General features: G+C 38.1%; 1 protein-coding gene across 3 annotated transcripts in view; it reads left to right on the forward strand.

Annotated features, from left to right (window-relative positions):
• TENM4 (teneurin transmembrane protein 4) overlaps positions 1-27,500 on the forward strand; it is a 953,133-nt gene that overhangs the window by 833,646 nt on the left and 91,987 nt on the right. For all 3 annotated transcript variants that reach the window (XM_053708674.1, XM_053708672.1, XM_053708673.1), the window contains 5 exons: positions 1,244-1,363; positions 10,399-10,660; positions 17,122-17,389; positions 22,638-22,781; positions 23,117-23,366. In XM_053708674.1, coding sequence (XP_053564649.1) covers positions 1,244-1,363; positions 10,399-10,660; positions 17,122-17,389; positions 22,638-22,781; positions 23,117-23,366 — 1,044 coding nt within the window. The remainder of the gene's footprint in view (positions 1-1,243; positions 1,364-10,398; positions 10,661-17,121; positions 17,390-22,637; positions 22,782-23,116; positions 23,367-27,500) is intronic.

Raw genomic sequence — 27,500 nt, forward strand, 5'->3', positions numbered from 1 at the left:
TAGTGCACAGTAGACACATTCTAGATTTTATTGTGTTACAATTTTGTAAAAAACAAACTAAACTGGCTTGTTTGTAGTCTTCACGAGCACTTTACGTCAGGGTTTATTAAAGCAAACACTGCATCATTTACATTAAATACTTATAATGCTGTTAAGGCTGTGACACACTGCAAGCGATGCGGCGCAAGGCGAAGCAGCTGCTTCGCTCTGCGTCGCATCGCTTCTGAAGATCAAATATTTAATCTCTGAGTGCTCAGCTACGCGACCTTACGCAGCAGAGTGCTCAGAGATGAAAAGGCAGGACACACTGAGCGCGCACAGCCGCATCTACACACTGCGCGCCACTCCGCTTGCAGTGTGTCACAACCTTTAGCCTTAGAATAACAATTTTCAGTGCGCTACCAGCAGGTGCACTTTTATGCTATGGCTCTTTTATGATAAAAATGTGCAAACTCTTTTTCTATTACTTCAGATACTATGGGGTCGATTTATCAAAGGCTTTGCCAGCCTTCGTCCCCCTACGACTGCAGGTTCTCAAAAGAGAACCTGCAGTCCGAATTTATGAAGCAGTGGTCTCATCCGACCAACGAGATTGACAGCTCCTGCCCTGGGGCAGAGTTGCATAAGAGCGCAAAATTGCGTTCGTGTGCAATGCTGAATTCCGGCAGTGGAATTCAGCCCGCCAGAGGCGGACAGGGCAGCATATGTACGCCCCTGTTCCTGTAGCTTGATAAATCAACCCCTAAAATACTAGCATTTGTTTATAATGCCTCCCTAGTAAAGCAAAGCATTGTATGGAGTATGTTGAAAATCTGCTACATGATACCATCTTAAAGGGACAGTCTAGTCAAAATTTAAACTTTCTTGATTCAGACAGAGCAGTTTTAAACTGCTTTCCAATTTACTTCCAATACTATCTAATTTGCTTTGTTCTGTTGGTATCCTTTGTTGAAAAATCATACCTTGGTAGGCTCGGGAGCAGCAATGCATTTCTGGGAGCTAGCTGCTGATTGGTGGCTGCATATATGTCTCTTGTCTTTGGTTAAACAGATGTGTTCAACTAGCCCTCAGTAGTGCATTGCTGTATCTTCAACAAAAAATACCAAGATAATTAAGCCCATCTGATAATAGAATTAAGTTTAAAAGTTGTTTAAAATGATATACTCTGCAGAAACATGAACAAAAAATAGTTTCTTGTCCCTTTAATGACATGTTTTATAATTCATTGTATTCTTTATTTCAGACATGCCTGCGTCATCCGTGGACAAGTAATGACAGTGGATGGAACACCACTAGTGGGAGTGAATATAAGCTTTGTCGGGACACCACTTTGGGGCTACACCATCAGTAGACAAGACGGAAGGTAAACAATTATACACTGAGAGATTCTGCAGTACAATTAATAAAGACAAAACATGTAATGATTTTATTAGGATGTTGTACTGGGTCTGGAATGTCATGGGAACTGGTTTATATATTATGGGAACATACAGTCCCAGGTTAAAGGGACATGAAAATGAAAAATAAACATTCATGGTTTAGTTAGATGCAGGGGTGCTCAACCTTGGTGCTTTAGTGGTTTTGGAACTACATTTCCCATGATGCTTAGTGTCTGAGCATCATGGAAAATGTAGTTCTGGAGCACCAAGGTTGAGCACCCCTGCAAGTATACAGTTTTTAGAGACTTTTTAATTTATTATGAGAATTACTCTTCTTGTTGAAAAACATACATAGGTAGGCTCAGGAGCATCAGTGTTTAAAGGGACAGTTTACTCAAAAAATTTCTCCCCTTTAATTTGTTCCCAATGATCCACTTTACCTGCTGGAGTGTATTAAATTGTTTACAAGTAGCTCCTTTACCCTTATATTAGCATTTGAAATAGTTGATTTAGCATGTGGTATCCCCACCTATTCTGAAAGTTTGTGGCCGCAGGTCCCAGCTATAGATAAGCTTTGTAAACACAGCCTGCAGAAGAAATTATACTCCCAGTAGGATTTAGCAGAGATAAGGTAATACAATGTTGATTTTCCATTGTTCTCTCAAAGTACTGGTGATTGTTTTATGGGCAGATATAAGATAAAGAAGCAGGTATATGTATACAATGTGATACAGTAATGAGATCTGATTATACCTACAAGCTCAACCCATTTTATTAGGTTGTGGCTTCAAAACACAAAATCAGAGCTTTAATATACACAAAAAAACATAAAAAGCTATTTTTCATACATTTTTTCTCTGCAGTTGGTAAAAAAAGCAATTGTAAACACTTTAAGCGAAAAACTATTTTTCAGTATACTGTCCCTTTAACTAAGAGCTAGCTGGTGATTGGTGGCTACACACATATGCCTCTTGTAATTTGATCACCCGTTGTATTCAGCTAGCTCCCAGTAGTGCTTTACTATTCCGGAGATGATTTTAACCCATGCAAACCTATATTTATGTTATAGCAATAGTACAATAACACAAGAGAGCAGTTTTTCTTTTAGTACTTCTATGTCACTTTAATGCATTGATAAATTCTCTAATAATGTTCTTTGGTAGCTATGTGTTTAACCAAATAATTGCACATTTAATGTGCAGCAAATGCTGGTCTGAAAAGAACACTGACATTGATTGGCTATGTGCGCCACTCCCAATTGTCCCACTGCAGGAGTTTAGTCTTGTATGTAACCTTTTGTGGGGGTTTCAGTATATAGTTACTATAGTACATTTCATTACTAATAAAATATTCTAACAAATTTACGGCTAGATTACGAGTTGTGCGTTAAGGTAAAAAAGCAGCGTTAACAGGTCCTAACGCTGCTTTTTAACGCCCGCTGGTATTATGAGTCTTGCAGGTATAGGTGTACAGCACACTTTTTTGGCCTTACCGCAAACCTACTTATGTAAGTTTCGTAAAGGCTTTTTTCTCTGGGACCTCCATAGCACCGGTATTACGAGTTTGTCCTGGGAGGCCAAAAAGTGAGCGGTACAGCCTCTACCGACAAGATTCCTAACGCATTTTAAAGTCAGTAGTTATGAGTTTACGCTACAAAGCCATAGCATAAAACTCATAACTAAAGTGCTAAAAAGTACACTAACACCCATAAACTACCGATTAACCCCTAAACCGAGGCCCTCCCGCATCGCAAACACTAACATAAAAATATTAACCCCTTATCTGCCGCTCCGGACATCACCGCCACTATAATAAACATATTAACATTATACTTATTAACCCCTAATCTGCCGTCCCCAACATCGCCGCCACTATTCTAAATTTATTAACCCTTTAAACCTAAGTCTAACCCTAACACCCCCTAACTTAAATATAATTTAAATAAATCTAAATAAAATTAATATAATTAACTAAATTATTCATATTTAAAACTAAATACTTACCTATAAAATAAACCCTAAGATAGCTACAATATAACTAATAGTTACATTGTAGCTAGCTTAGGGTTTATTTTTATTTTACAGGCAAGTTTGTATTTATTTTAACTAGGTAGAATAGTTACTAAATAGTTATTAACTATTTAATAACTACTTAGCTAAAATAAATACAAATTTACCTGTAAAATAAAACCTAACCTAAGTTACACTAACATCTAACACTACAGTACAATTAAATAACTTACCTAAATTAAATACAATTAAATAAATTAAATACAATTAGCTAAATTACAAAAAAACAAACACTAAATTACAGAAAATAAAAAACAAATTACAAGATATTTAAACTAATTACACCTAATCTAAGAGCCCTATCAAAATAAAAAAGCACCCCCAAAATAAAAAAAAACCCTAGCCTAAACTAACCTATCAATATCCCTTGAAAGGGCCTTTTGCTGGGTATTGCCCCAAAGAAATCAGCTCTTTTACCTGTAAAAAAAATACAAACAAACCACCAACAGTAAAACCCACCACCCACACAACCAAACCCCAAATAAAACCCTAACTAAAAAAACCTAAACCATTGCCCTGAAAAGGGCATTTGAATGGGCATTGCCCTTAATAGGGCATTTAGCTCTATTGCTGCCCAAAGCCCTAACCTAAAAAAACCCCCACCCAATGCACCCTTAAAAAATCCTAACACTATCCCCCGAAGATTCACTTACCGGGAGAAGTCTTCATCCAAGCGACAAGATGATCCTTCTGACACGGAGCGGCTCCATCTTCAAGACATCCGGCGCGGAGCATCCTCTTCAATCGACGGCTTCTTCAGAATGAATGTACCTTTAAGTGATGTCATCCAAGAAGGGTCCCTTAGATTCCAATTGGCTGATAGAATTCGATCAGCCAATCGGAATTAAGGTAGAAAAAATCCTATTGACTGATGCAATCAGCCAATAGGATTGAGCTGGCATTCTATTGGCTGTTCCAATCAATAGAATTCTATCAGCCAATCGGAATCTAAGGGATGCCATCTTGGATGACGTCACTTAAAGGTACATTCATTCCGAAGAAGCCGTCAATTGAAGAGGACGATCCGCTGGATGTCTTGAAGATGGAGCCGCTCCGCGTCGGAAGGATGAAGATAGAAGATGCTGTCTGGATGAAGACTTCTGCCCATCTGTAGGACCACTTCTGCCGGCTTCGTTGAGGACATCTTGCCGCTTGGATGAAGACTTCTCCCGGTAAGTGAATCTTTGGGGGTTAGTGTTAGGATTTTTTAAGGGTGTATTGGGTGGGGTTTTTTTTTAGGTTAGGGCTTTGGGCAGAAATAGAGCTAAATGCCCTTTTAAGGGCAATGCCCATCCAAATGCCCTTTTCAGGGCAATGGGGAGCTTAGGTTTTTTTAGGTTGGTTGTGTGGGTGGTGGGTTTTAATGTTGGGGGGTTGTTTGTATTTTTTTTTTTTCAGTTAAAAGAGCTGATTTCTTTGGGGCAATGCCCCGCAAAAGGCCCTTTTAAGGGCTATTGATAGTTTAGTTTAGGCTAGGTTTTTTTGTTTTATTTTGGGGGGGGGGGGGCTTTTGTATTTTGATAGGGCTCTTAGATTAGGTGTAATTAGTTTAAATATCTTGTAATTTGTTTTTTATTTTCTGTAATTTAGTGTTTTTTTTGTAATTTAGCTAATTGTATTTAATTTATTTAATTGTATTTAATTTAGGTAAGTTATTTAATTGTAGTGTAGTGTTAGGTGTTAGTGTAACATAGGTTTTATTTTACAGGTAAATTTGTATTTATTTTAGCTAGGTAGTTATTAAATAGTTAATAACTATTTAGTAACTATTCTACCTAGTTAAAATAAATACAAACTTGCCTGTAAAATAAAAATAAACCCTAAGCTAGCTACAATGTAACTATTAGTTATATTGTAGCTATCTTATGGTTTATTTTATAGGTAAGTATTTAGTTTTAAATATGAATAATTTAGTTAATGATATTAATTTTATTTAGATTTATTTAAATTGTATTTAAGTTAGGGGGTGTTAGGGTTAGACTTAGGTTTAGGGATTAATACATTTAGAATAGTGGCGGTAATGTTGGGGGCGGCATATTAGGCGTTAATAAATGTAGGTAGGTTGCGGCGATGTTAGGGTCAGCAGATTAGGGGTTAATAAATATAATTTAGGTGTCGGCGATGTTGGAGGCAGCAGACTAGAGGTTAATAAATATAATGTAGGTGGCGGAGATGTCCGGAGCGGCAGATTAGGGGTTAATCCGTATAATGTAGGTGTTGGCGATGTCGGGGGTGGCAGATTAGGGGTTAATAAGTGTAAGATTAGGGGGTGTTTAGACTCTGGGTTCATGTTAGGGTGTTAGGTGTAAACATAAAATGTGTTTCCCCATAGGAATCAATGGGGCTGCGTTACGGAGCTTTACGCTGCTTTTTTGAAGGTGTTAGACTTTTTCTCAGCCGGCTGTCCCCATTGATGTCTATGGGGAAATCTTGCACGAGCACGTAAAACCAGCTCACAGCGGCTTTCAGCAGCGCTGGTATTGGAGTGCGGTATGGAGCTCAATTTTTCTCTACACTCACTTCTTGCCTTTTAACGCCGGGTTTATAAAAACCTGTAATACCAGCGCTGTAGGAAAGTGAGCAGTGAGAAGAAAATGCAAGTTAACACTGCACCCCTCATAACGCATAGCCGATAGTGTTGTATTTTTACATTAACACCTAATTACGCATTCCCTGTTTGTTGTTGTTTTCTTTACTTGTTTTGTCACTGTTCTTTGTCACAAGATATATATATCCACTGAAGATAATCATAATCTTAGATGTTTCTTTCTAAAGTTTCTGCTTACCCATTAGAAATGAAATGTATTAAAGGGACATGAGACCCAATTTTTTTCTTTCATGTTTTAGAAAGAGCCGTATTTTTAATGCTCAAGCACCCACAAATTAATAAAGGGATGAATATTATAGAAGGAGTGACATGACGTATCAACATATAAATGAACATTAGAAAGAGCTACTAACACGTACTACCAAAAAAACTGCATTTTCTATGAACCACGATCGTATGCTATGTATTGTTCACTAGCCTTACTTAAAGTTAAAAACGGGTTATATATTAGTCGATGACCTATAATAAGTGCGAGAAGAATGACAGCAACGATAGAGGCGGAGTTAACAACACACCCACATTATCCTAGTCATCCATTGGTGAATTAGAAGTAAATTAACATAGTTACGTAAAGTCCCATGATAGGTCAGGAAGTAGTGACACTCCTGAATGGGTGGAACCTAGAGAGTATAAATAGCGAGGCAAGGACTAAAACCGAGACAGCATCACATTGACAAAGGCCTGTTTATGGGCCGAAAGGCATTTGTGCTATTAATTGTTTGTTTGTCAGTTCCAGCACCGGTAAACCTCATATACACTTCCCGACCGACGCCGAGGTATCCTGATTATCGGCCGGACATACTTGGAAAGTGTAGTATTATGAGCTAACTGGTATAAGAGTGTACATAACCGTATAATTTTTTCTCTTTCTGCAATTAGCAGATAAACAGTCCAGGCATTAAGATATTTAGGCACTTAGATATTAAGGTACCAAGGTATTGGTGTTCTAGGTATTAAGATTACCGGTATATCTGCACATGCAGTTGATAGAGAATAACTTTAAATTGTATCAATATAATCATCATTATTTTGTGTAATTCCCTATTAGCCAAGAATCAAAATGATTTGCTTAACCTGGATGATTTTAAAGATAAAATGAATAAAATGTATTTTACTTTTAGTGGATTATAGTTACCCCTCAAACTTCTATTCTTCTTTCTTCTTAAACCTCTTATTTTTCTATTTTTTGCTAATTGACATATTATTAGAGGTAGGGAGCACCTTATGTAGATTCCTTATATAGGGATCTTAATTAGTTCTATTCCACCCTCACTCACACAGTGCCAGTTGAAAACAATTTGTCCATATTAGAAAGAGCATGCCATTTTGAACAACTTTCCAATTTACTGCTATAATCTAATTTGATTCATTCTCTTGATATCCTTTGTAGAAAACATATCTAAATAGGCTCAGTAGCTGCTGATTGGTGGCTTCACATAGATGGCTCATGTGATTGGCTCACCCATGTGCATTGCTATTTCTTCAACAAAGGATTTCTGAAGAATAAAGCATATTAAATAATAGAAGTAAATTGGATTGTTGTTTAAAATTGTATTTTCTATCTGTATAATGAAAGTAAAATTATGGGTTTTATGTCTCTTTAATCCAGCTTTAGTATCACCATGGTGCACTAGAGATAGTTTAGGCTAGCAAGAGACACGTCAGGCTTGTTATCAGATGTATAAAAGTAAAGATACAGAGATCTGTAATTTAAATGGAATTTATTAAAGATTACAGGGTCAACTAGCAATATACATCGGCCTTGGCTGACCAGTATTTGTGCAGCTGAAATCTAAAGTATTGAAAGAAGATAAAGTGTAAAAATCCCATAGGACAAGAACGAATAAAGTTTATTCAGTGTACGGCTTTACTTCTCTCCAAACCATATATTTCTCAGAGTAGCGTAAGGTGTGCCGGCTAAACTGTTCATTATTTATGGCTATTAACACTTCATGTTGGAATAGCTGATGCAGCCGTCCTGATTTTAACACCGTTATCCCATGACACTTCTCTGAGATAGGAAATCTGTCCCCTGAAGATGAAGCTGACAGGAGTGCAAATTGTATAAAGTATTTTGGTGACAACACACCTTACTGTATAGTCCGTATGGATTAGCTTCAAAGCGTAGTTTAACCATTGAAGACTAAATATGTTCGATAAAACCACAGTTATTTTCTGTGCTTCATGTATATATTACTTAGTATCTGATACCTAGACACTATATAAAAACACTGTCCTTAATTGGCCACAAAGGAGATTAGATAAATAGTACACAGAAAAGCTTTCCATAGACTACAAAAGAAATGAATACACTAAGACAATACTTTAAAGGGACAGTATACATCAGTTTTCATATAACTGCATATAATACAGCACAGATATTGATCTGAAAATCCAGTATAAAACCTTTTGAAAACTTACTTAGAAGCTCCCAGTTTAGCACTGTTGAGTAGGTTAGGCTGGGACAGCCAGTGAAAGGGGCTGGGAAAGCAGTAAGAGCCGACACTATCCCTCTCCCTGCATATAAAAAGACAGATTATACAAACAGGAGCCTGCATGAGTCTGTAAACGTGTGTATACATCTGACACTGTGGGGCTTGGTTTGGAGTCTAAAAATCAGCACAATGTTATTACAAAATAAGCAAAACTATACATTGTTACAAAAACACTCCCACATGGGCTATATAAATGGATCATCTACAAAACATGTATGCAAAGAAAAATCTAGTGTACAATGTCCCTTTAATGTATATTTTATTTGACATTTAAGTACCAAAATATTCTATGTTAACTCATTTTATTATTGTACTGTTACTTGCATATAACTATGTGTTTAACTCCTGTAAATGGGTTTAATTCATAAGTAAATTTAGCTCAAGAGCAGCAATACACTACTTTTATGTGAGTAGCCACCAATCAGCAGCTAGCCCCCAGCAGTGCATTGCTGCTGCTGAGGAGCCTACCTACCTGCAAAGAGAATGATGTACATTTGATAACAGAAGTAAAATAAAACTTATTTTAATATTGCATGCTCTGTGTGAATCACGAAAGTTTAATTTTGAATTTCATATCCCTTTAACTAAAACTGGGTTAGCATTTGCCAAGTATTAAAAGGTACACAACTGGAAAATGTTGTGTGTCTGTGTAATTTTATCCCCTCATCTTAGGGTTTAATGGCATTGTAAAGCACTATGTGCCACTATGTTCTTCGCTGCATTGGCACTTCTGCCAATCAGTGGGTTAATACAACCTGATTTTACAACTTACAAGAAATCAGCCAATTTCTTATAGTCAGTAGTCCCTCAAAGGCGATAACTGTAAAGAAAAAATGCAGATTTCTAATCACATCATCTGCCTGGGATACTGGACCTCATTGCTTTTGAGGCAGATGCCACTGCATTTAGACTCTGGCATATATGCTGGAAAAGCAAAGCAGGCATACTAAATAGCTTTTTATTAGAGCCCAACTGGAAACGATGTCCATTAATGGAAGTGCGTACTGGAAAAGGCATGTAAAACTGTCATGGAGTGAGATTTATGTGACAAAGAAGGAGGAAAAAAACATCTGGGAGCTATCAGCATAAATAACTTATCACACCGCAAATGCATTTTACCTCAGGGCTCAAAGGGAACGCAAAGTACCAATTGCAAACCTATTATATTGGATAATTACTCAGTGGTGTTTATAATACTGATAGAAAGCTGTATTTTTTAACTGGGTGGTTGCAAAGTCTAAATAATATTATGTAACTGATCATTTCATCATTACTAATAGCTTTTCACTTATAAATGATTAGTTATTACAGCAGGAATTGCATCATATTTTGACCCAGAGAAAAACTAGTTTTTGGTTAAAGGACCAGTAAACACAGTAGATTTGCATAATCAACAAATGCAAGATAACAAGACAATGCAATAGCACTTAGTCTGTACTTCAAATGAGTAGTAGATTTTTTTATAACAAATTTCAAAGTTATGTATATTTCCACTCCCCCTGTACCATGTGATAGCAATCAGCCAATCACAAATGCATATACGTATAGTCTGTGAATTCTTGCACATGCTCAGTAGGATCTGGTGACTCAAAAATTGTAAATATAAAAGACTGTGCACATTTTATTTAATGGAAGTAAATTGGAAAGTTGTTTAAAATTACATGCTGTATCTGAATCATGAAAATTTAATTTAACGTGAGTGTCCCTTTAACAAAATAAAAAGTGACTTTGTATGCAGCCCATTACCTAATAAACTTGATATGAGGAAAAAAAAGGATTGTTTCTGCATTGTTTTATGAATTAAATTTAGTGGGTAATGGATCTTTTTCTTTCTTTTACATATACAGCTTTGATCTTGTTACAAATGGTGGCATTTCCATTACGCTTCGTTTTGAACGGGCTCCATTTATTACTCAAGAGCATACACTCTGGTTGCCATGGGATCGCTTTTTCGTCATGGAAACTATAACAATGCGGCACGAGGAGAACGAGATTCCCAGCTGCGACTTGAGCAGCTTCGCCCGTCCGAACCCGGTTCTGTCTCCTGCTCCACTTACGGCATTTGCCAGTTCATGTTCTGAAAAAGGTCCCATTGTTCCCGAAATCCAGGTAAAATAAGAGATAAATACAGTTAGTGTTGCATTTAATTTTGCATCTTTAACCAAACGGTTTAGTATTATTTATAAAGTGCTTCCAAATTCCTAACAAAAACTTAGGGTACACAGATGCACTAATTCATAGTAAGTAATACTGTCCCTTTAACCTAGGAATGGTTATTCACAAGATTTTGTTTAAAGGGACACTGTACTGAAAAATATTCTAAGTGTAATATTTGAACTTGTTAGCATGTTTTATGCCTAAAAAAATCCATACTTCACAACATTTTCTGGGGGCTTTCCAGAACAGGACTGTGAGGGTTCTTATGGACAGTGGGCCATAGAAGCCAGAGTAGGAGAGGCTGAGCCAATGATTTGGTCAGAATTGGTGGAGTCAAGGCGTGCCATGAACAGAGCTGGGGAAGTCCATAGAGATGGAGACATCAATGAGCATTAGATAAAGTGTCTATCAACCAATGAGCTTTAACAGGAAGCACCTATAAACCAATTAACATTAACAGGAAATGCATATCAGCCAATGAGGATAAGTAGGAAATGCCTATTGCCCGTTTAGTATAACAGTTCAGCCTTTACTGCATGCAATTTACTGTATCACTATGAGGCTCAAAAAAAAGTTCCTTAGCAGGGAGATAGCCGTTAGCCCACAAAACAGGTTTGTCTTAAATAAAAATATGCCGAAAATAAATATGCATATTTCTTTTTAAAATTGTTGTCCTCAATTTGCAGTAAGGTACAATGGTTTTTTTCTGCTTATTAAATCTAATGGGTTTATTTGTAAAAATGTTTATACTAACTTTTTGTTTAAATGACAATTAAAATTATTTAAATAGTGCATAATAAAAATACAATGCAATAGCACTTGCTCTAAATTTTAAATGAGCAGCTCATTTTTTTTTCTAACAAATTAAAAAATGTGCTGGCCCTCTGTGTATCATGTGACAGCCATCAACCAATCACAGACTCATACATGTATACAATGTGAACTCAGTGCACATTCTCAGTAGTAGAAAGTGTCCATATAAAAAGACTGTGCACAAAGTTTGATTTTGACTTTAGTGTCTCTTTAAAAATAAAAAATAAATAGTTTTTTTAGGCTTTCTGTGGAATTCATTAACAATGAGAATTTTAAGGCTGAGCTTCCTGCTTAATAGATATCATTTGTACAATTATCTCAGGAGATAGAAGAGCGGAGAGGTAGGTTTAACAAATAAATAGATGGTTTTTACACCCTTGCACAGTGTTTACATTTGAGAATCGATAAATGAGACTGTCAGGGTGATTGAAGACTTCTGTAAAGACGGATCTGTACTATTGCTCCGGCTCTCAGGCTGTTATTTAGAACTGCTGCCTCAGGACAACATGAACCTTCATTATCTTAGCATTGAACACATTTTTTTATACTATTTTATGGTGGTATTTAACCAGGATATTTCTTGCTGCAAGGGAACAAAGTGACAAATTTGACAGAGAGGTCAGTACACAGGGTGGATATGAAATGTTACAAAAATTGAGTTGTAAGAAAGTGATATTTTATCTTTATAAAATAAACTTTCTGTAAAATCAAAGGAACATTAAATATACGCTTAAATGCCCTATAAAATGTCTAGATTACTGGAGTGCTATTGATAGCACAGGGTGCGCTATCAATATTGCGGGCGCACAATCTAGTATTGCAAATAAAGGTAAACCAGAATTACCAGAGAATGGACAACATCTCTTTACTGTGCTCTATACCTTCAATGCACAGCTAAACATCGCTGATACTACAAGTTGTGGGTATTTGGTGCGACTGAAGTAAAGTGTTATAATGTTATATAATCATATACATATATATATTTACACTTTGCTACCATCGCTGCGCTACATACCCCCTTCACTGTGCGAGGTTCTCATGCCGTGTCTCACATTAGCGTGCGCTGGTATCGATATTTAGCGATTCACTTGTAATCTGGCCCTAAATACATTTCATAAGCATAGTATTGGAGTTATTCCCCAAATCCCACTAGTCCTGGGTGCCACTATATTTAAATCTAGCTTTCACTACATTCCAGTGCTGACCTGTTTGCATGTGTTCAGCAACTCTCCTTCAGATACCTGCAGTGTAGCCTAGGTTCAAAAATGGCAGCACCCATGATTAGAGGGGGGTACAAGAAATATATTTTGGGCTTAATGTCCCTTTAATATATAAGTTTATTATTGAAAAAAATGTTTAGTCTGGCACTCACTTGCAAGTAGACAGCTAAGATTAAAAGCAAAACTGGAAGAGTTTGTTACCACATCTGGCCAAATGGGTCAAACCCAGGAACCATGTCAAGGTCTCTCCCAAACCTGGGTCCCTAATACAGCCAAACAATGCAGCTCTCAATCAAACAACCTGTGAATCACCCAAGGGTGCACAGCTCTTATGTAATCTCCCTAGACACATACAAAACACGGAAGTGGACTGCACGCTCAAACTGGACCAGGTACACATCCTATAGCCCTGCAAAATGCACAGCCCTGGGTGCTCAATAGCACTCACTGACTCACAGTCCCCAGAGACCCAGGCAGTTAACCCGTGGCAAGTATGAGTGCAAAGCCCATAGGGAAAATTACAGAACAAATTAACACAGCCAACAGAGGAAGTCCAGCACTCATTTGTAAGTACACAGCTAAGACTAAAAGCAAAATGGAAGAATTAGTTACTGCATCTGACCAAATGGTTCAAACCCAGGAACCACGTCAAAGGCTCTCCTATGCAGGATCCCTAATACATCCAAACAATGCAGCTTTCAATCAAACTAGGAACCATCCAAGGATGTGCAGGTTTATGTAATCTCCCTAGACACATACAAAACACGGAAGTGGACTATACTCTCAAACTGGACTGGGTACACATCCTATGGCTCTGCAAAATCCACAGCCCTGGGTGCTCAACAGCACTCACATGTAGCTGCACAGTCCCCAGAGACCCAGGCAGTTTGAGAGTGCAGTCCACTTCCGTGTTTTGTATGTGTCTAGGGAGATTACATGAGCCTGTACACCCTTTGGTGGTTCCCAGTTTGTTTGATTGAGAGCATTCAAGAAACTTAGTTGTTTTCTTGCAAAATGAGCACTTAGATATTCTGAGTGTAGCAATTGCCTATAGTGACTTACAGTAGCTGACATTCTGAGAACTTAAATGGACAGTCTACAATATAATTGGTATCATTTTAAAAGATAGATAATCCCTTTATTACCTTTACACCTTGTATCTAAGCATCTTCTGACAGCCCCCTGATCACATGACTGCGACTATTTAAAATCTATTGAGTTGCATTTAGTACGGTGTTGTGCTAACTCTTAAATAACTTCCTGGGTGTGAACACATTGTTATCTATATGGCCCACATGAACTAGCAGTCTCCTGTTATGAAAAGCAAATACAAAAGCATGTGATTAAGAGGCTGACAATAGAGCCTTTGAAACAGGCAGCAATTTAGAGGTTTAAATGTTATAAAGTATATTAATCTAACAATGTTGGTTGTGCAAAGCTGGGGAATGGGTAGTAAAGGCATTATCTATCTTTTTAAACAATAACAATTTTTTGTAGACTGTCCCTTTTAAGGGACATTAAACTAGAAAAAATATTATTGAGATAGAACATACATTTTTAAACATCTTTCCAATTTATTATGTTATTAATATTGTTTTATTCTCTTGGTATTCTTTATAAGAAGCAGCAATGTACTACTGGGAGCTAGTTAAACACATTGACAAGCCAATGACAAGAGGCATATATGTGCATCCACCAATGTGCAGCTACCAAATATACCAAGAGAATTAAGCAAATTATCTAATAAAAGTAAATTGCAAAGTTGATTAAAATTATATGCTCTATCAGAATCATGAAATAAAAATTCTGGGTTTCATGCCCCTTTAAGTTGCATTCTGCCTCTTCTGAGCATGGACAAGAAACTAACTCCCTGTTTCTCTATCATTCACTGAACAGCTCATGTTCCTCTAGAAGATTTAAAACATCAAGCTATGTATGCCTTCCTGTTTCTCTAGCATTCACTGAACAGCTCATGTTTCTCTAGAAGATTTAAAACATCAAGCTATGTATGCCTTCGGTTTCTCTAGCATTCACTGAACAGCTCATGTTCCTCTAGAAGATTTATAAAATTAAGCTATATATGCCTTCCTGTTGAGACCCCAGCACCCTTGTGGAGCTGTTACAGGAAGTAATGGACCCTGCACAAATTAAGTTACAAAAAAAAGAAATAAAAGGTAAAATCCTTTCAAAATGCCAAATAACACACATTGCAATAATTTCTAAGTATAACCCATTGCTTAGTGCTTTTTTTATTACAACAATGAAACATCCCTTAAAGTACCTAAGGTTTAATCATTTACTGTCCATTTGAATGGGTTCTTTTGTTACATCCCCATTTTCAATTAAATGAAACAAAAAATTAAAACAAATAAAGTTATTCAACTGGAAGCATTTTTTTTTAATTATTTTATTTTGGGGATTTTAAAATGACAGTTACTATGCACTGATAAGTGTTAACATTATTTTTGAACATGATTTTATTGTTCAGTCACAGCAAGACTACATTTGCAAGCAGACTCATAGAGAGACAAATTACACTGTTCCCTGTCTGGCTAGCATTTCTCGGCTGGTGGGTTGTGCACACTCTTGCCTATGTACCTTCTACAAACCACTTGAGGCCTGTAAGTTCAGACCTTATTCATCAACGGAATGCGGGTAATCGGAAGAGAGAGGAAAAAAAGGCTATAAATGTTTTCTTTGTATTCACTTCATATACTGGTACATTTCTGGTAAGAGTAGCAAACTTTTTTTGTTGAAAAACTTAAGCTGAATAGGTCAACTATGTAACAGCTGGGGACAATAAAAGCTGCCTTAAAGGTACATTGTACTAAAAATGGTTTCCCCTTAATGTGTTCCAAATGACTTGTTACACCTACTGCATAGTATTCAATGTTTGGGAAATTGTTCCTTCATGTTTATAGTTTATTGGAAATAGCTGGTTTTGCTAATTAAAACCATCACCTGTTGCTCTCAAGGACGGCAGGTAAAGCAGACCTGCTAATGTTATTTATGTCTAAAGATAGGTATTGAAATGCTGTTTATGGCTGGGCACAATAAGTTATTAGTATATGATATTTTGTCATTAAAAGGCCTTTGTTGTACTATGAAATGGTCAGGTGCTGCTTTATGTTACCCATTTGAATTTAAAGAATAATGGGATAAAGAGTCATGAAAGTCAAAATGAAACTTTCTTGATTCAGACAGAGGGGCATATTTATCCCCGTGTTTCTGGCGAGCCTGCAGACTCGCCAGAAACAGTAGTTATGAAGCAGCGGTCACAAAGACCGCTGCTCCATAACCCTGTTGCTCTGAGTAGGCGGACAGACATCACCGGAAATCAACCCGATCGGGTATGATCGGGTTGATTGACACCCCCTGCTGGTGGCCCATTGGCCGCGAGTCTGCAGGGGGCGGCGTTACACCAGCAGCTTTTGTGAACTGCTGGTGCAATGCTGAATACGGCGAGCGTATTGCTCGCCGTATTCAGCGAGGTCTGTCGGACCTGATCCGCACTGTCGGATCAGGTCCGACAGACCTTGATAAATATGCCCCAGAGTGTTCAATTTTAATTTCCAGTTACTTCTATGATTAAATGTACCCATTTCTCTTTTGTGTCTTCTGTTGAAACATGGCTGTTTTTTTATGAGAGCATACTGAAGTAGATTCATGAGCGTGCACATGTTTATACCTCACTTTGCTCACATAGGAACAAGTTATGTTTTATCGAAAGATGTCTAATTGAAGCTTTCATTTTTACTTCCATGGCACAGGGCTCAATAAATGTTTTTAAAATGTAGGTGCCAGAAGGGATGGGCGAATGTGTTTACATTCGAATTTGAATGTTAGAACAAATGTTATTGTAGAAATTCGATTTAAATAATCAAATGTTGATAAGAACGAATATTCTTAAAAATTCTATTATCGAATGTTATTTACAGTTTTTGAATGTCACTTTTTGAATTTGAATATTACATTTATAAATCACTATTTTGAATTTGAATGTTACATTTCAAATTTGAATGTGAGATAAAATACATAGCAAAACATTCTATTTTTCAAACGAATATTTTCGAATGTTTTTGAAAAATTCGAAAATAGAATGTTAAACATTCGAAATTTGATTTGAACGAACTAATGTATCAAAATTTGTTTTAAATTTGAAATTTTTCAAAACATTCGCCCATCCCTAGGTGCCAGTAAAAATATTTAGGAGCCAAACTTTTAGGTCAAGATTCTAGAAACCAGTGGTTCCCTTGCACCTGGATTTGTTGAGCCCTGCCACATATTTGAAGATTCAAGAATGATGTGACCACACAATTGTTCTGAACTGGTATTTAGCACAATCTCAGTTACGTATTCTGGTGTTTCATTTTGTTTAAGGCTCTACAGGAGGAAATAACCATTCCTGGAACTAAAATTAAATTAAGTTACTTGAGCAGCCGGAACTCTGGATACAAATCAGTCCTGCGGATCAGTTTGACCCATCCTACAATCCCGTTTAACTTGATGAAAGTTCATCTAATGGTGGCAGTTGAAGGTCGTCTTTTCAGGAAGTGGTTTGCTGCAGCTCCCGAACTTTCCTACTTTTTCATCTGGGATAAGACGGATGTCTACAGCCAGAAGGTGTATGGGCTCTCAGAGGCTTTTGGTAAGAGTTGTCTGCTTGCTGCACCTGCTGCATTTAAAGGGACATATAATACCCATATGCTAAATCACCTGAACATCTCTATGTAAAAAAGGAAGATATGTTACCTCAAAAGGGATTCAGCTCACTAGAGTAATTGCTCTGGTAACAGTTATTCTTCAACTACTGTTGGAAGTTGGAAGAAGAAAAAATAGCCAATCAGCATCAGCAGTGCTGAGGTCATGCTCTGCTTATGAGATTTCATAGTAAACGTCCCTAAACTGAATAGGGAAATAACATGACTGTGCCTGCACAGGCCCGATGCATGCTCCCTTGCAAGTCCTGGGACAAGCATCCGGACTGGCTGTTTAAAGTCTCTTACAGTGGGGTGTTAATACTTAGGAAATTTGAGGTAAAATATCTTTCTTTTTTATATAAAGATGTTCAGGTGATATTTTCTAGTCAGCGTTTTACAGCTATGCTGCATCACTTTCAAATGCTTCAATATTTGGGTATAATATCCCTTTATAGCACAATTGATCACACCGCAAAAAAACATATTCAGAATAAAATAAAATACAGAAAGAATTTGTCTTGCTGTAGTAATAAAAAATGCTATTTATATTTATTCTCTATTTTGTATATTTTCTGTATATTACAGGGACATGAAACCCAAGATTTTTCATTCATGATTCAGATAGATCATACAATTTAAACAACTTTCCAATTTACACCTATGACCTAATTTGCTTCATTCTCTTATCCTTTGCTAAAGGAGCAATAATGCACTACTGGGAACTAGTTGAAATCCAATGATAAGAGGCATATACATATGTGCAGCCACCAAGCAGTCTACCTAGATATACTTTTCAACAAAGGATACAAATGGAACAAAACAAATTAGATAATATAATTAAATTGGAAAGTTACATAAAATTGCATGCTGTATCAGAATCGTGAAAGAAAAAAAACAGAATTTATGTTTACCTGATAAATTACTTTCTCCAACGGTGTGTCCGGTCCACGGCGTCATCCTTACTTGTGGGATATTCTCCTCCCCAACAGGAAATGGCAAAGAGCCCAGCAAAGCTGGTCACATGATCCCTCCTAGGCTCCGCCTACCCCAGTCATTCGACCGACGTTAAGGAGGAATATTTGCATAGGAGAAACCATATGGTACCGTGGTGACTGTAGTTAAAGAAAATAAATTATCAGACCTGATTAAAAAAACCAGGGCGGGCCGTGGACCGGACACACCGTTGGAGAAAGTAATTTATCAGGTAAACATAAATTCTGTTTTCTCCAACATAGGTGTGTCCGGTCCACGGCGTCATCCTTACTTGTGGGAACCAATACCAAAGCTTTAGGACACGGATGAAGGGAGGGAGCAAATCAGGTCACCTAAATGGAAGGCACCACGGCTTGCAAAACCTTTCTCCCAAAAATAGCCTCAGAAGAAGCAAAAGTATCAAACTTGTAAAATTTGGTAAAAGTGTGCAGTGAAGACCAAGTCGCTGCCCTACATATCTGATCAACAGAAGCCTCGTTCTTGAAGGCCCATGTGGAAGCCACAGCCCTAGTGGAATGAGCTGTGATTCTTTCGGGAGGCTGCCGTCCGGCAGTCTCGTAAGCCAATCTGATGATGCTTTTAATCCAAAAAGAGAGAGAGGTAGAAGTTGCTTTTTGACCTCTCCTTTTACCAGAATAAACAACAAACAAGGAAGATGTTTGTCTAAAATCCTTTGTAGCATCTAAATAGAATTTTAGAGCGCGAACAACATCCAAATTGTGCAACAAACGTTCCTTCTTTGAAACTGGTTTCGGACACAGAGAAGGTACCATAATCTCCTGGTTAATGTTTTTGTTAGAAACAACTTTTGGAAGAAAACCAGGTTTAGTACGTAAAACCACCTTATCTGCATGGAACACCAGATAAGGAGGAGAACACTGCAGAGCAGATAATTCTGAAACTCTTCTAGCAGAAGAAATTGCAACTAAAAACAAAACTTTCCAAGATAATAACTTAATATCAACGGAATGTAAGGGTTCAAACGGAACCCCCTGAAGAACTGAAAGAACTAAATTGAGACTCCAAGGAGGAGTCAAAGGTTTGTAAACAGGCTTAATTCTAACCAGAGCCTGAACAAAGGCTTGAACATCTGGCACAGCTGCCAGCTTTTTGTGAAGTAACACAGACAAGGCAGAAATCTGTCCCTTCAGGGAACTTGCAGATAATCCTTTTTCCAATCCTTCTTGAAGGAAGGATAGAATCTTAGGAATCTTAACCTTGTCCCAAGGGAATCCTTTAGATTCACACCAACAGATATATTTATTCCAAATTTTGTGGTAAATCTTTCTAGTTACAGGCTTTCTGGCCTGAACAAGAGTATCGATAACAGAATCTGAGAACCCTCGCTTCGATAAGATCAAGCGTTCAATCTCCAAGCAGTCAGCTGGAGTGAAACCAGGTTCGGATGTTCGAACGGACCCTGAACAAGAAGGTCTCGTCTCAAAGGTAGCTTCCAAGGTGGAGCCGATGACATATTCACCAGATCTGCATACCAAGTCCTGCGTGGCCACGCAGGAGCTATCAAGATCACCGACGCCCTCTCCTGATTGATCCTGGCTACCAGCCTGGGGATGAGAGGGAACGGCGGGAACACATAAGCTAGTTTGAAGGTCCAAGGTGCTACTAGTGCATCCACTAGAGCCGCCTTGGGATCCCTGGATCTGGACCCGTAGCAAGGAACTTTGAAGTTCTGACGAGAGGCCATCAGATCCATGTCTGGAATGCCCCACAGCTGAGTGACTAGGGCAAAGATTTCCGGATGGAGTTCCCACTCCCCCGGATGCAATGTCTTAAAGCCTTAAAAGTATTGCACACCAAATTTGGAAGCTTTAACCCTTAAAATAACGGAACCAGAGCCGTTTTAAACTTTAACCCCTTTACAGTCCCTGGTATCTGCTTTGCTGAGACCCAACCAAGCCCAAAGGGGAATACGATACCAAATGACGCCTTCAGAAAGTCTTTTCTAAGTATCAGAGCTCCTCACACATGCGACTGCATGCCATGCCTCTCAAAAACAAGTGCGCCACACCGGCGCGAAAATGAGGCTCTGCTTATGCTTTGGGAAAGCCCCTAAGGAATAAGGTATCTAATACAGTGCCCGCCGATATTCTTATATCAAAATACCCAGATAAAAAGATTCCTCAAGGCTAAATATGTGTTAATAATGAATCGATTTAGCCCAGAAAAGTCTACAGTCTTAATAAGCCCTTGTGAAGCCCTTATTTATGATCGTAATAAACATGGCTTACCGGATCCCATAGGGAAAATGACAGCTTCCAGCATTACATCGTCTTGTTAGAATGTGTCATACCTCAAGCAGCAAGAGACTGCATACTGTTCCCCCAACTGAAGTTAATAGCTCTCAACAGTCCTGTGTGGAACAGCCATGGATTTTAGTTACGGTTGCTAAAATCATTTTCCTCATACAAACAGAAATCTTCATCTCTTTTCTGTTTCTGAGTAAATAGTACATACCAGCACTATTTCAAAATAACAAACTCTTGATTGAATAATAAAAACTACAGTTAAACACTAAAAAACTCTAAGCCATCTCCGTGGAGATGTTGCCTGTACAACGGCAAAGAGAATGACTGGGGTAGGCGGAGCCTAGGAGGGATCATGTGACCAGCTTTGCTGGGCTCTTTGCCATTTCCTGTTGGGGAGGAGAATATCCCACAAGTAAGGATGACGCCGTGGACCGGACACACCTATGTTGGAGAAATTGGGTTTAATTTCCTTTTAAACACCTTGAGATTTTAATATAAAATATTTAGTTATGAGTAATAAAACAATTTTGCAGTATATTCAATTATTATGTATTTTGCTCCCTTTTCATGTAATTTAGCTCTGAAAATTGTTGCTTTCCTAATTCTCAGAACTGGAAATGTACTCAGCTTACTTGTCAAGGCTAATCATGCTACATATATGCATCCAATTGGTTTTAATAGATAAGAACTGCAAAACAATGCACTTTATACTAACAATATGATCAGCATTAGCCTTGTAAGCAGTCTCAAAACCAGACCGGCTCCTCCACGTGAGGCAAGTGGTGGGTGGAGTTTAGCTACTGAAAAACAATTGCAGCAAATAATTTAATTTGTTTAAAAAAAAAATGTAGGCTTGTAAGACAACCAATATGTCTTGTAATTACAAAGTATTTACTGTGCATACAGTCTAGTTACAATTAATCTCCCATGATTCAGATAGGGCATGAAATTTTAAACAACTTTCCAATTTAATTGTATCATCAAATTTGTTTTGTTACTGCAGTTGTCTTTCAATAGCCAAACTCCACCCACTATTTACCTTATTTAGAGGAGCCAATCTGGGTTTGAGTGTGCGGACAACAAGGCTAACCACAGCCATATTTCTAGTATGAAGTATATTGTTTTGCAGTTGTTTAAGCAACTTTCTAATTTACTCCTATTATCCATTTTTATTTGTTCTCTTGCTATCTTTATTTAAAAAGTAGGAATGTGATGCATAGGAGCCGGACCATTTTTTGTTGAGAACCTGGGTTATGCTTGCTTATTGGTGGATAAATGTAAGCCTCCAATATGCAAGCACTATCCATAGTGCTGAACCTAAAATGGGCTGGCTGTTAAGATTTACATTCCTTCTTTTAAAATAAAGATAGCAAGAGAACGAAGAAAAATATTGATAATAGGGGTAAATTAGAAAGTAGCTTAAAATTTCATGCTCTTATCTGAATCATGAAAGAAAAAAAATTGGGTTCAGTGTCCCTTTGAAGCCAATTTGAGATAGATATGTAGCAGTGTTAGCCTTTAAAGTTTGCAGGGTGCATTTTAAGTTCAGAGAATTTAAAAATTTACTGATTTTAAGCGCTAAATTACTTGAAAAGGGGGCAAAATAAATACTACCTAGGTAGGCTTGGGAGCTGCATTGCACTGCTGTAAGCTAGCTGGTGAGTGGTGACTCGCATAATGTTTTGAGCTAGCTCCCAGAAGCACATTGCTGCTCCTTCAATAAAAGATACCAAGAGAATAAAGCAAGAGACGTAAATTGGAAGCTTGTTTAAAATAATACACTCTGTCTGAATCATGAACATTTAATGTTGACTTTACAGTCCCTTTCACACATCACTGGCTTTGGGCACAAAAAAATACCTTTTTTTCCCCCACAAGCGACACACAATGTAGAAAACCTGGGAACTGTAACTCATTTTTTTTTGTTATTTTTTAGTTTCTGTGGGTTACGAATATGAATCCTGCCCAGACCTGATACTGTGGGAGAAAAGGACGGCTGTGCTCCAGGGTTATGAGATCGAGGCTTCTAAGTTAGGTGGATGGTCCGTGGACAAACATCATTCTCTTAACATACAAAGTGGTACGTGCTATTAACGCAAAAGAACAATAAAGAAACAGTAGACACCACAGAAAAAATAAAGAGACAATAAACAAAAAAAAATGTATTGCCCTTTTAATTCTGGCCTGTGTGGGGCTCACACATGATCCCTTGGTGTATAGCAGGCTGAGCATCATGGGAAATGTAGTTCCAAAACCTCTGGAGGGCCAAGTTTGAGAATGCCTGGTGTATAGCGTACCTTTTTTAAACATATAGTCATAAAAATAGTGTGGGAGGAGATGCTCTCTATTTGTAAAGTATATTTTTTATTGAAATGCACGTTACTGACAGGGTATTTACTACAATGTGTACAACAGGCATCCTGCACAAGGGTAATGGAGAGAACCAGTTCATCTCTCAGCAGCCCCCTGCGATAGGAAGCACTATGGGTAACGGACGACGGCGGAGCATTTCCTGCCCCAGCTGCAATGGCCTTGCTGATGGTAATAAGCTCCTCGCTCCAGTTGCCCTGACTTGCGGGTCTGATGGAAGCCTTTATGTTGGAGATTTTAACTACATCCGAAGAATCTTCCCCTCAGGAAACGTCACTAGCATTTTGGAGTTAAGGTATTTCAGCTCAGGTTTCCCTTCTGCAAGTCAATGCTCATTCTATACTGATTTATACTTGCATTACCTATAGGGGAGGATATAGGGTAGTTCCAGGGCTGGTATGTATGTATATATATATATATATATATATATATATATATATATACAGGGAGTGCAGAATTATTAGGCAAGTTGTATTTTTGAGGATTAATTTTATTATTGAACAACAACCATGTTCTCAATGAACCCAAAAAAACTCATTAATATCAAAGCTGAATATTTTTGGAAGTAGTTTTTAGTTTGTTTTTAGTTTTAGCTATTTTAGGGGGATATCTGTGTGTGCAGGTGACTATTACTGTGCATAATTATTAGGCAACTTAACAAAAAACAAATATATACCCATTTCAATTATTTATTTTTACCAGTGAAACCAATATAACATCTCAACATTCACAAATATACATTTCTGACATTCAAAAACAAAACAAAAACAAATCAGTGACCAATATAGCCACCTTTCTTTGCAAGGACACTCAAAAGCCTGCCATCCATGGATTCTGTCAGTGTTTTGATCTGTTCACATCAACATTGCGTGCAGCAGCAACCACAGCCTCCCAGACACTGTTCAGAGAGGTGTACTGTTTTCCCTCCTTGTAAATCTCACATTTGATGATGGACCACAGGTTCTCAATGGGGTTCAGATCAGGTGAACAAGTAGGCCATGTCATTAGATTTTCTTCTTTTATACCCTTTCTTGCCAGCCACGCTGTGGAGTACTTGGACGCGTGTGATGGAGCATTGTCCTGCATCAAAATCATGTTTTTCTTGAAGGATGCAGACTTCTTCCTGTACCACTGCTTGAAGAAGGTGTCTTCCAGAAACTGGCAGTAGGACTGGGAGTTGAGCTTGACTCCATCCTCAACCCGAAAAGGCCCCACAAGCTCATCTTTGATGATACCAGCCCAAACCAGCACTCCACCTCCACCTTGCTGGCGTCTGAGTTGGACTGGAGCTCTCTGCCCTTTACCAATCCAGCCACGGGCCCATCCATCTGGCCCATCAAGACTCACTCTCATTTCATCAGTCCATAAAACCTTAGAAAAATCAGTCTTGAGATATTTCTTGGCCCAGTCTTGACGTTTCAGCTTGTGTGTCTTGTTCAGTGGTGGTCGTCTTTCAGCCTTTCTTACCTTGGCCATGTCTCTGAGTATTGCACACCTTGTGCTTTTGGGCACTCCAGTGATGTTGCAGTTCTGAAATATGGCCAAACTGGTGGCAAGTGGCATCTTGGCAGCTGCACGCTTGACTTTTCTCAGTTCATGGGCAGTTATTTTGCGCCTTGGTTTTTCCACACGCTTCTTGCGACCCTGTTGACTATTTTGAATGAAACGCTTGATTGTTCGATGATCACGCTTCAGAAGCTTTGCAATTTTAAGAGTGCTGCATCCCTCTGCAAGATATCTCACTATTTTTGACTTTTCTGAGCCTGTCAAGTCCTTCTTTTGACCCATTTTGCCAAAGGAAAGGAAGTTGCCTAATAATTATGCACACCTGATATAGGGTGTTGATGTCATTAGACCACACCCCTTCTCATTACAGAGATGCACATCACCTAATATGCTTAATTGGTAGTAGGCTTTCGAGCCTATACAGCTTGGAGTAAGACAACATGCATAAAGAGGATGATGTGGTCAAAATACTCATTTGCCTAATAATTCTGCACTCCCTGTACACACACACTCACACACAGGTGTGATATATATTAAACAAAATGGTGTCTTGTAGACACCATTTTGTATAATATAAATATATATACACATACACACACGTGTGATATATATATATACTGTGTGTGTGTGTATGTATAATATATATATTTATATATATATATATATATATATATATATATATATATATATATATATATATATATATATATATATATACACACAGATACACACAAACACATAACAAAAGACACCATTTGTATAATGTGAATCGGGCAGGTAAAATAAACAGCAATCCCTTGTAATAGCAGCCCACACACAAAACTGCATCTGCGCAAAGCAGGCATCACTCCCTAAATTGTGGACAGCTGCTGCAGCCCACCAGAAAAATTTCTCTATAAGCAGTTACAGAGGGAAATCTCCCACTGGGCCATTCTGGCACTGGGTAGATCTCTCTATAAGCAGTTACAGTGGGAAATCTCCCAGTGAATCAATCTGGCACTGGGTAGATCTCTCTATAAGCAGTTACAGAGGGAAATCTCCCAGTGATACAATCCGGCACTGAGAAGATCTCTGTATAATCAGTTACAGAGGGGAATCTCCCAGTGATACAATCCGGCACTGAGTAGATCTCTGTATAATCAGTTACAGAGGGGAATCTCCCAGTGATACAATCCGGCAGTGAGTAGATCTCGCTATAAGCAGTTACAGAGGGAAATCTCCCAGTGATACAATCCGACACTGAGTAGATCTCGCTATAAGCAGTTACAGAGGGAAATCTCCCAGTGATACAATCCGGCACTGAGTAGATCTCGCTATAAGCAGTTACAGAGGGAAATCTCCCAGTGATACAATCCGGCACTGAGTAGATCTCTGTATAATCAGTTACAGAGGGGAATCTCCCAGTGATACAATCTGGCACTGAAGTAAATCTCTCTATAAGCAGTTACAGAGGGAAATCTCCCAGTGATACAATCCGGCACTGTGTATATCTCTGTATAATCAGTTACAGAGGGGAATCTCCCAGTGATACAATCCGGCACTGAGTAGATCTCTGTATAAGCAGTTACAGTGGGAAATCTCCCAGTGATACAATCCGGCACTGAGTAGATCTCTGTATAAGCAGTAACAGATGGAAATCTCCCAGTGATACAATCCGGCACTGAGTAGATCTCTGTATAATCAGTTACAGAAGGGAATCTCCCAGTGATACAATCTGGCACTGAAGTAAATCTCTCTCTAAGCAGTTACAGAGGGAAATCTCCCAGTGAGACAATCCGGCACTGAGTAGATCTCGCTATAAGCAGTTACAGAGGGAAATCTCCCAGTGATACAATCCGGCACTGAGTAGATCTCGCTATAAGCAGTTACAGAGGGAAATCTCCCAGTGATACAATCCGGCACTGAGTAGATCTCGCTATAAGCAGTTACAGAGGGAAATCTCCCAGTGATACAATCTGGCACTGAGTAGATCTCGCTATAAGCAGTAACAGAGGGAAATCTCCCAGTGATACAATCCGGCACTGAAGTAAATCTCTCTATAAGCAGTTACAGAGGGAAATCTCCCAGTGATACAATCCGGCACTGTGTAAATCTCTGTATAAGCAGTAACAGTTACTGCTGCCAATAAGGTACAGTGCACGTTTGTTCAGCCTGCAGCAGTTATCACGTACTGAGGTCAATTATAAAAAAAAATGTTAAATATCTATCATGCTAATAAAAGATCACCGTATAAATGTGTAAAATATATTTTTGCATTAACAAAAGATTAAACTAAAGGTGTATAAACTGATTCTAAAACTAACAGATGTGCACTGGCAGAAACAGACAATTCCTACTGCTCTGTTGTTGGACACCATGCTTAAAAATATATTGTTTCTTTCAACAAAAGATACAAAAAGAAAGAAGAAAATTTGATTATAGAAGTAAAGTAGATAGTTCAGATAGAGCAGCAATTTTTTTTTTTAAAAAACTATCAAAGAAACATTTTGGGTTTCATGTCCTTTTAAGTACAATGAGGACTAAGAGAACTGGATTTGCCCCCTCTTTAAAGAGAAACTATTAGGGTTATAAAAGGTCATTTTAATCTGTAATGACTTTTTACGTCAATGTTTCCTACAGACGTTCTATGTGTTCTTCAGGGCCAGCAAGTGCATCTGTACGGTGTTTGTTAAATGTAAATAACAATTAGTGACCGCTTAAAAAATATTATGAGTTGCATTTAGCACAAGCTTTTCAGTTTAAAGGCCGAGCAGCTTGTGAGATAGCAGAGCAGCTTGTGAGATAGCAGAGCAGCTTGTGAGATAGCAGAGCAGCTTGTGAGATAGCAGAGCAGGTTGTGAGATAGCAGAGCAGGTTGTGAGATAACAGAGCAGCTTGTGAGATAGCAGAGCAGCTTGTGAGATAGCAGAGCAGCTTGTGAGAT

Source organism: Bombina bombina, chromosome 3, assembly GCF_027579735.1.
Source record: "Bombina bombina isolate aBomBom1 chromosome 3, aBomBom1.pri, whole genome shotgun sequence".
Classification (NCBI taxonomy): Eukaryota; Metazoa; Chordata; class Amphibia; order Anura; family Bombinatoridae; genus Bombina; species Bombina bombina.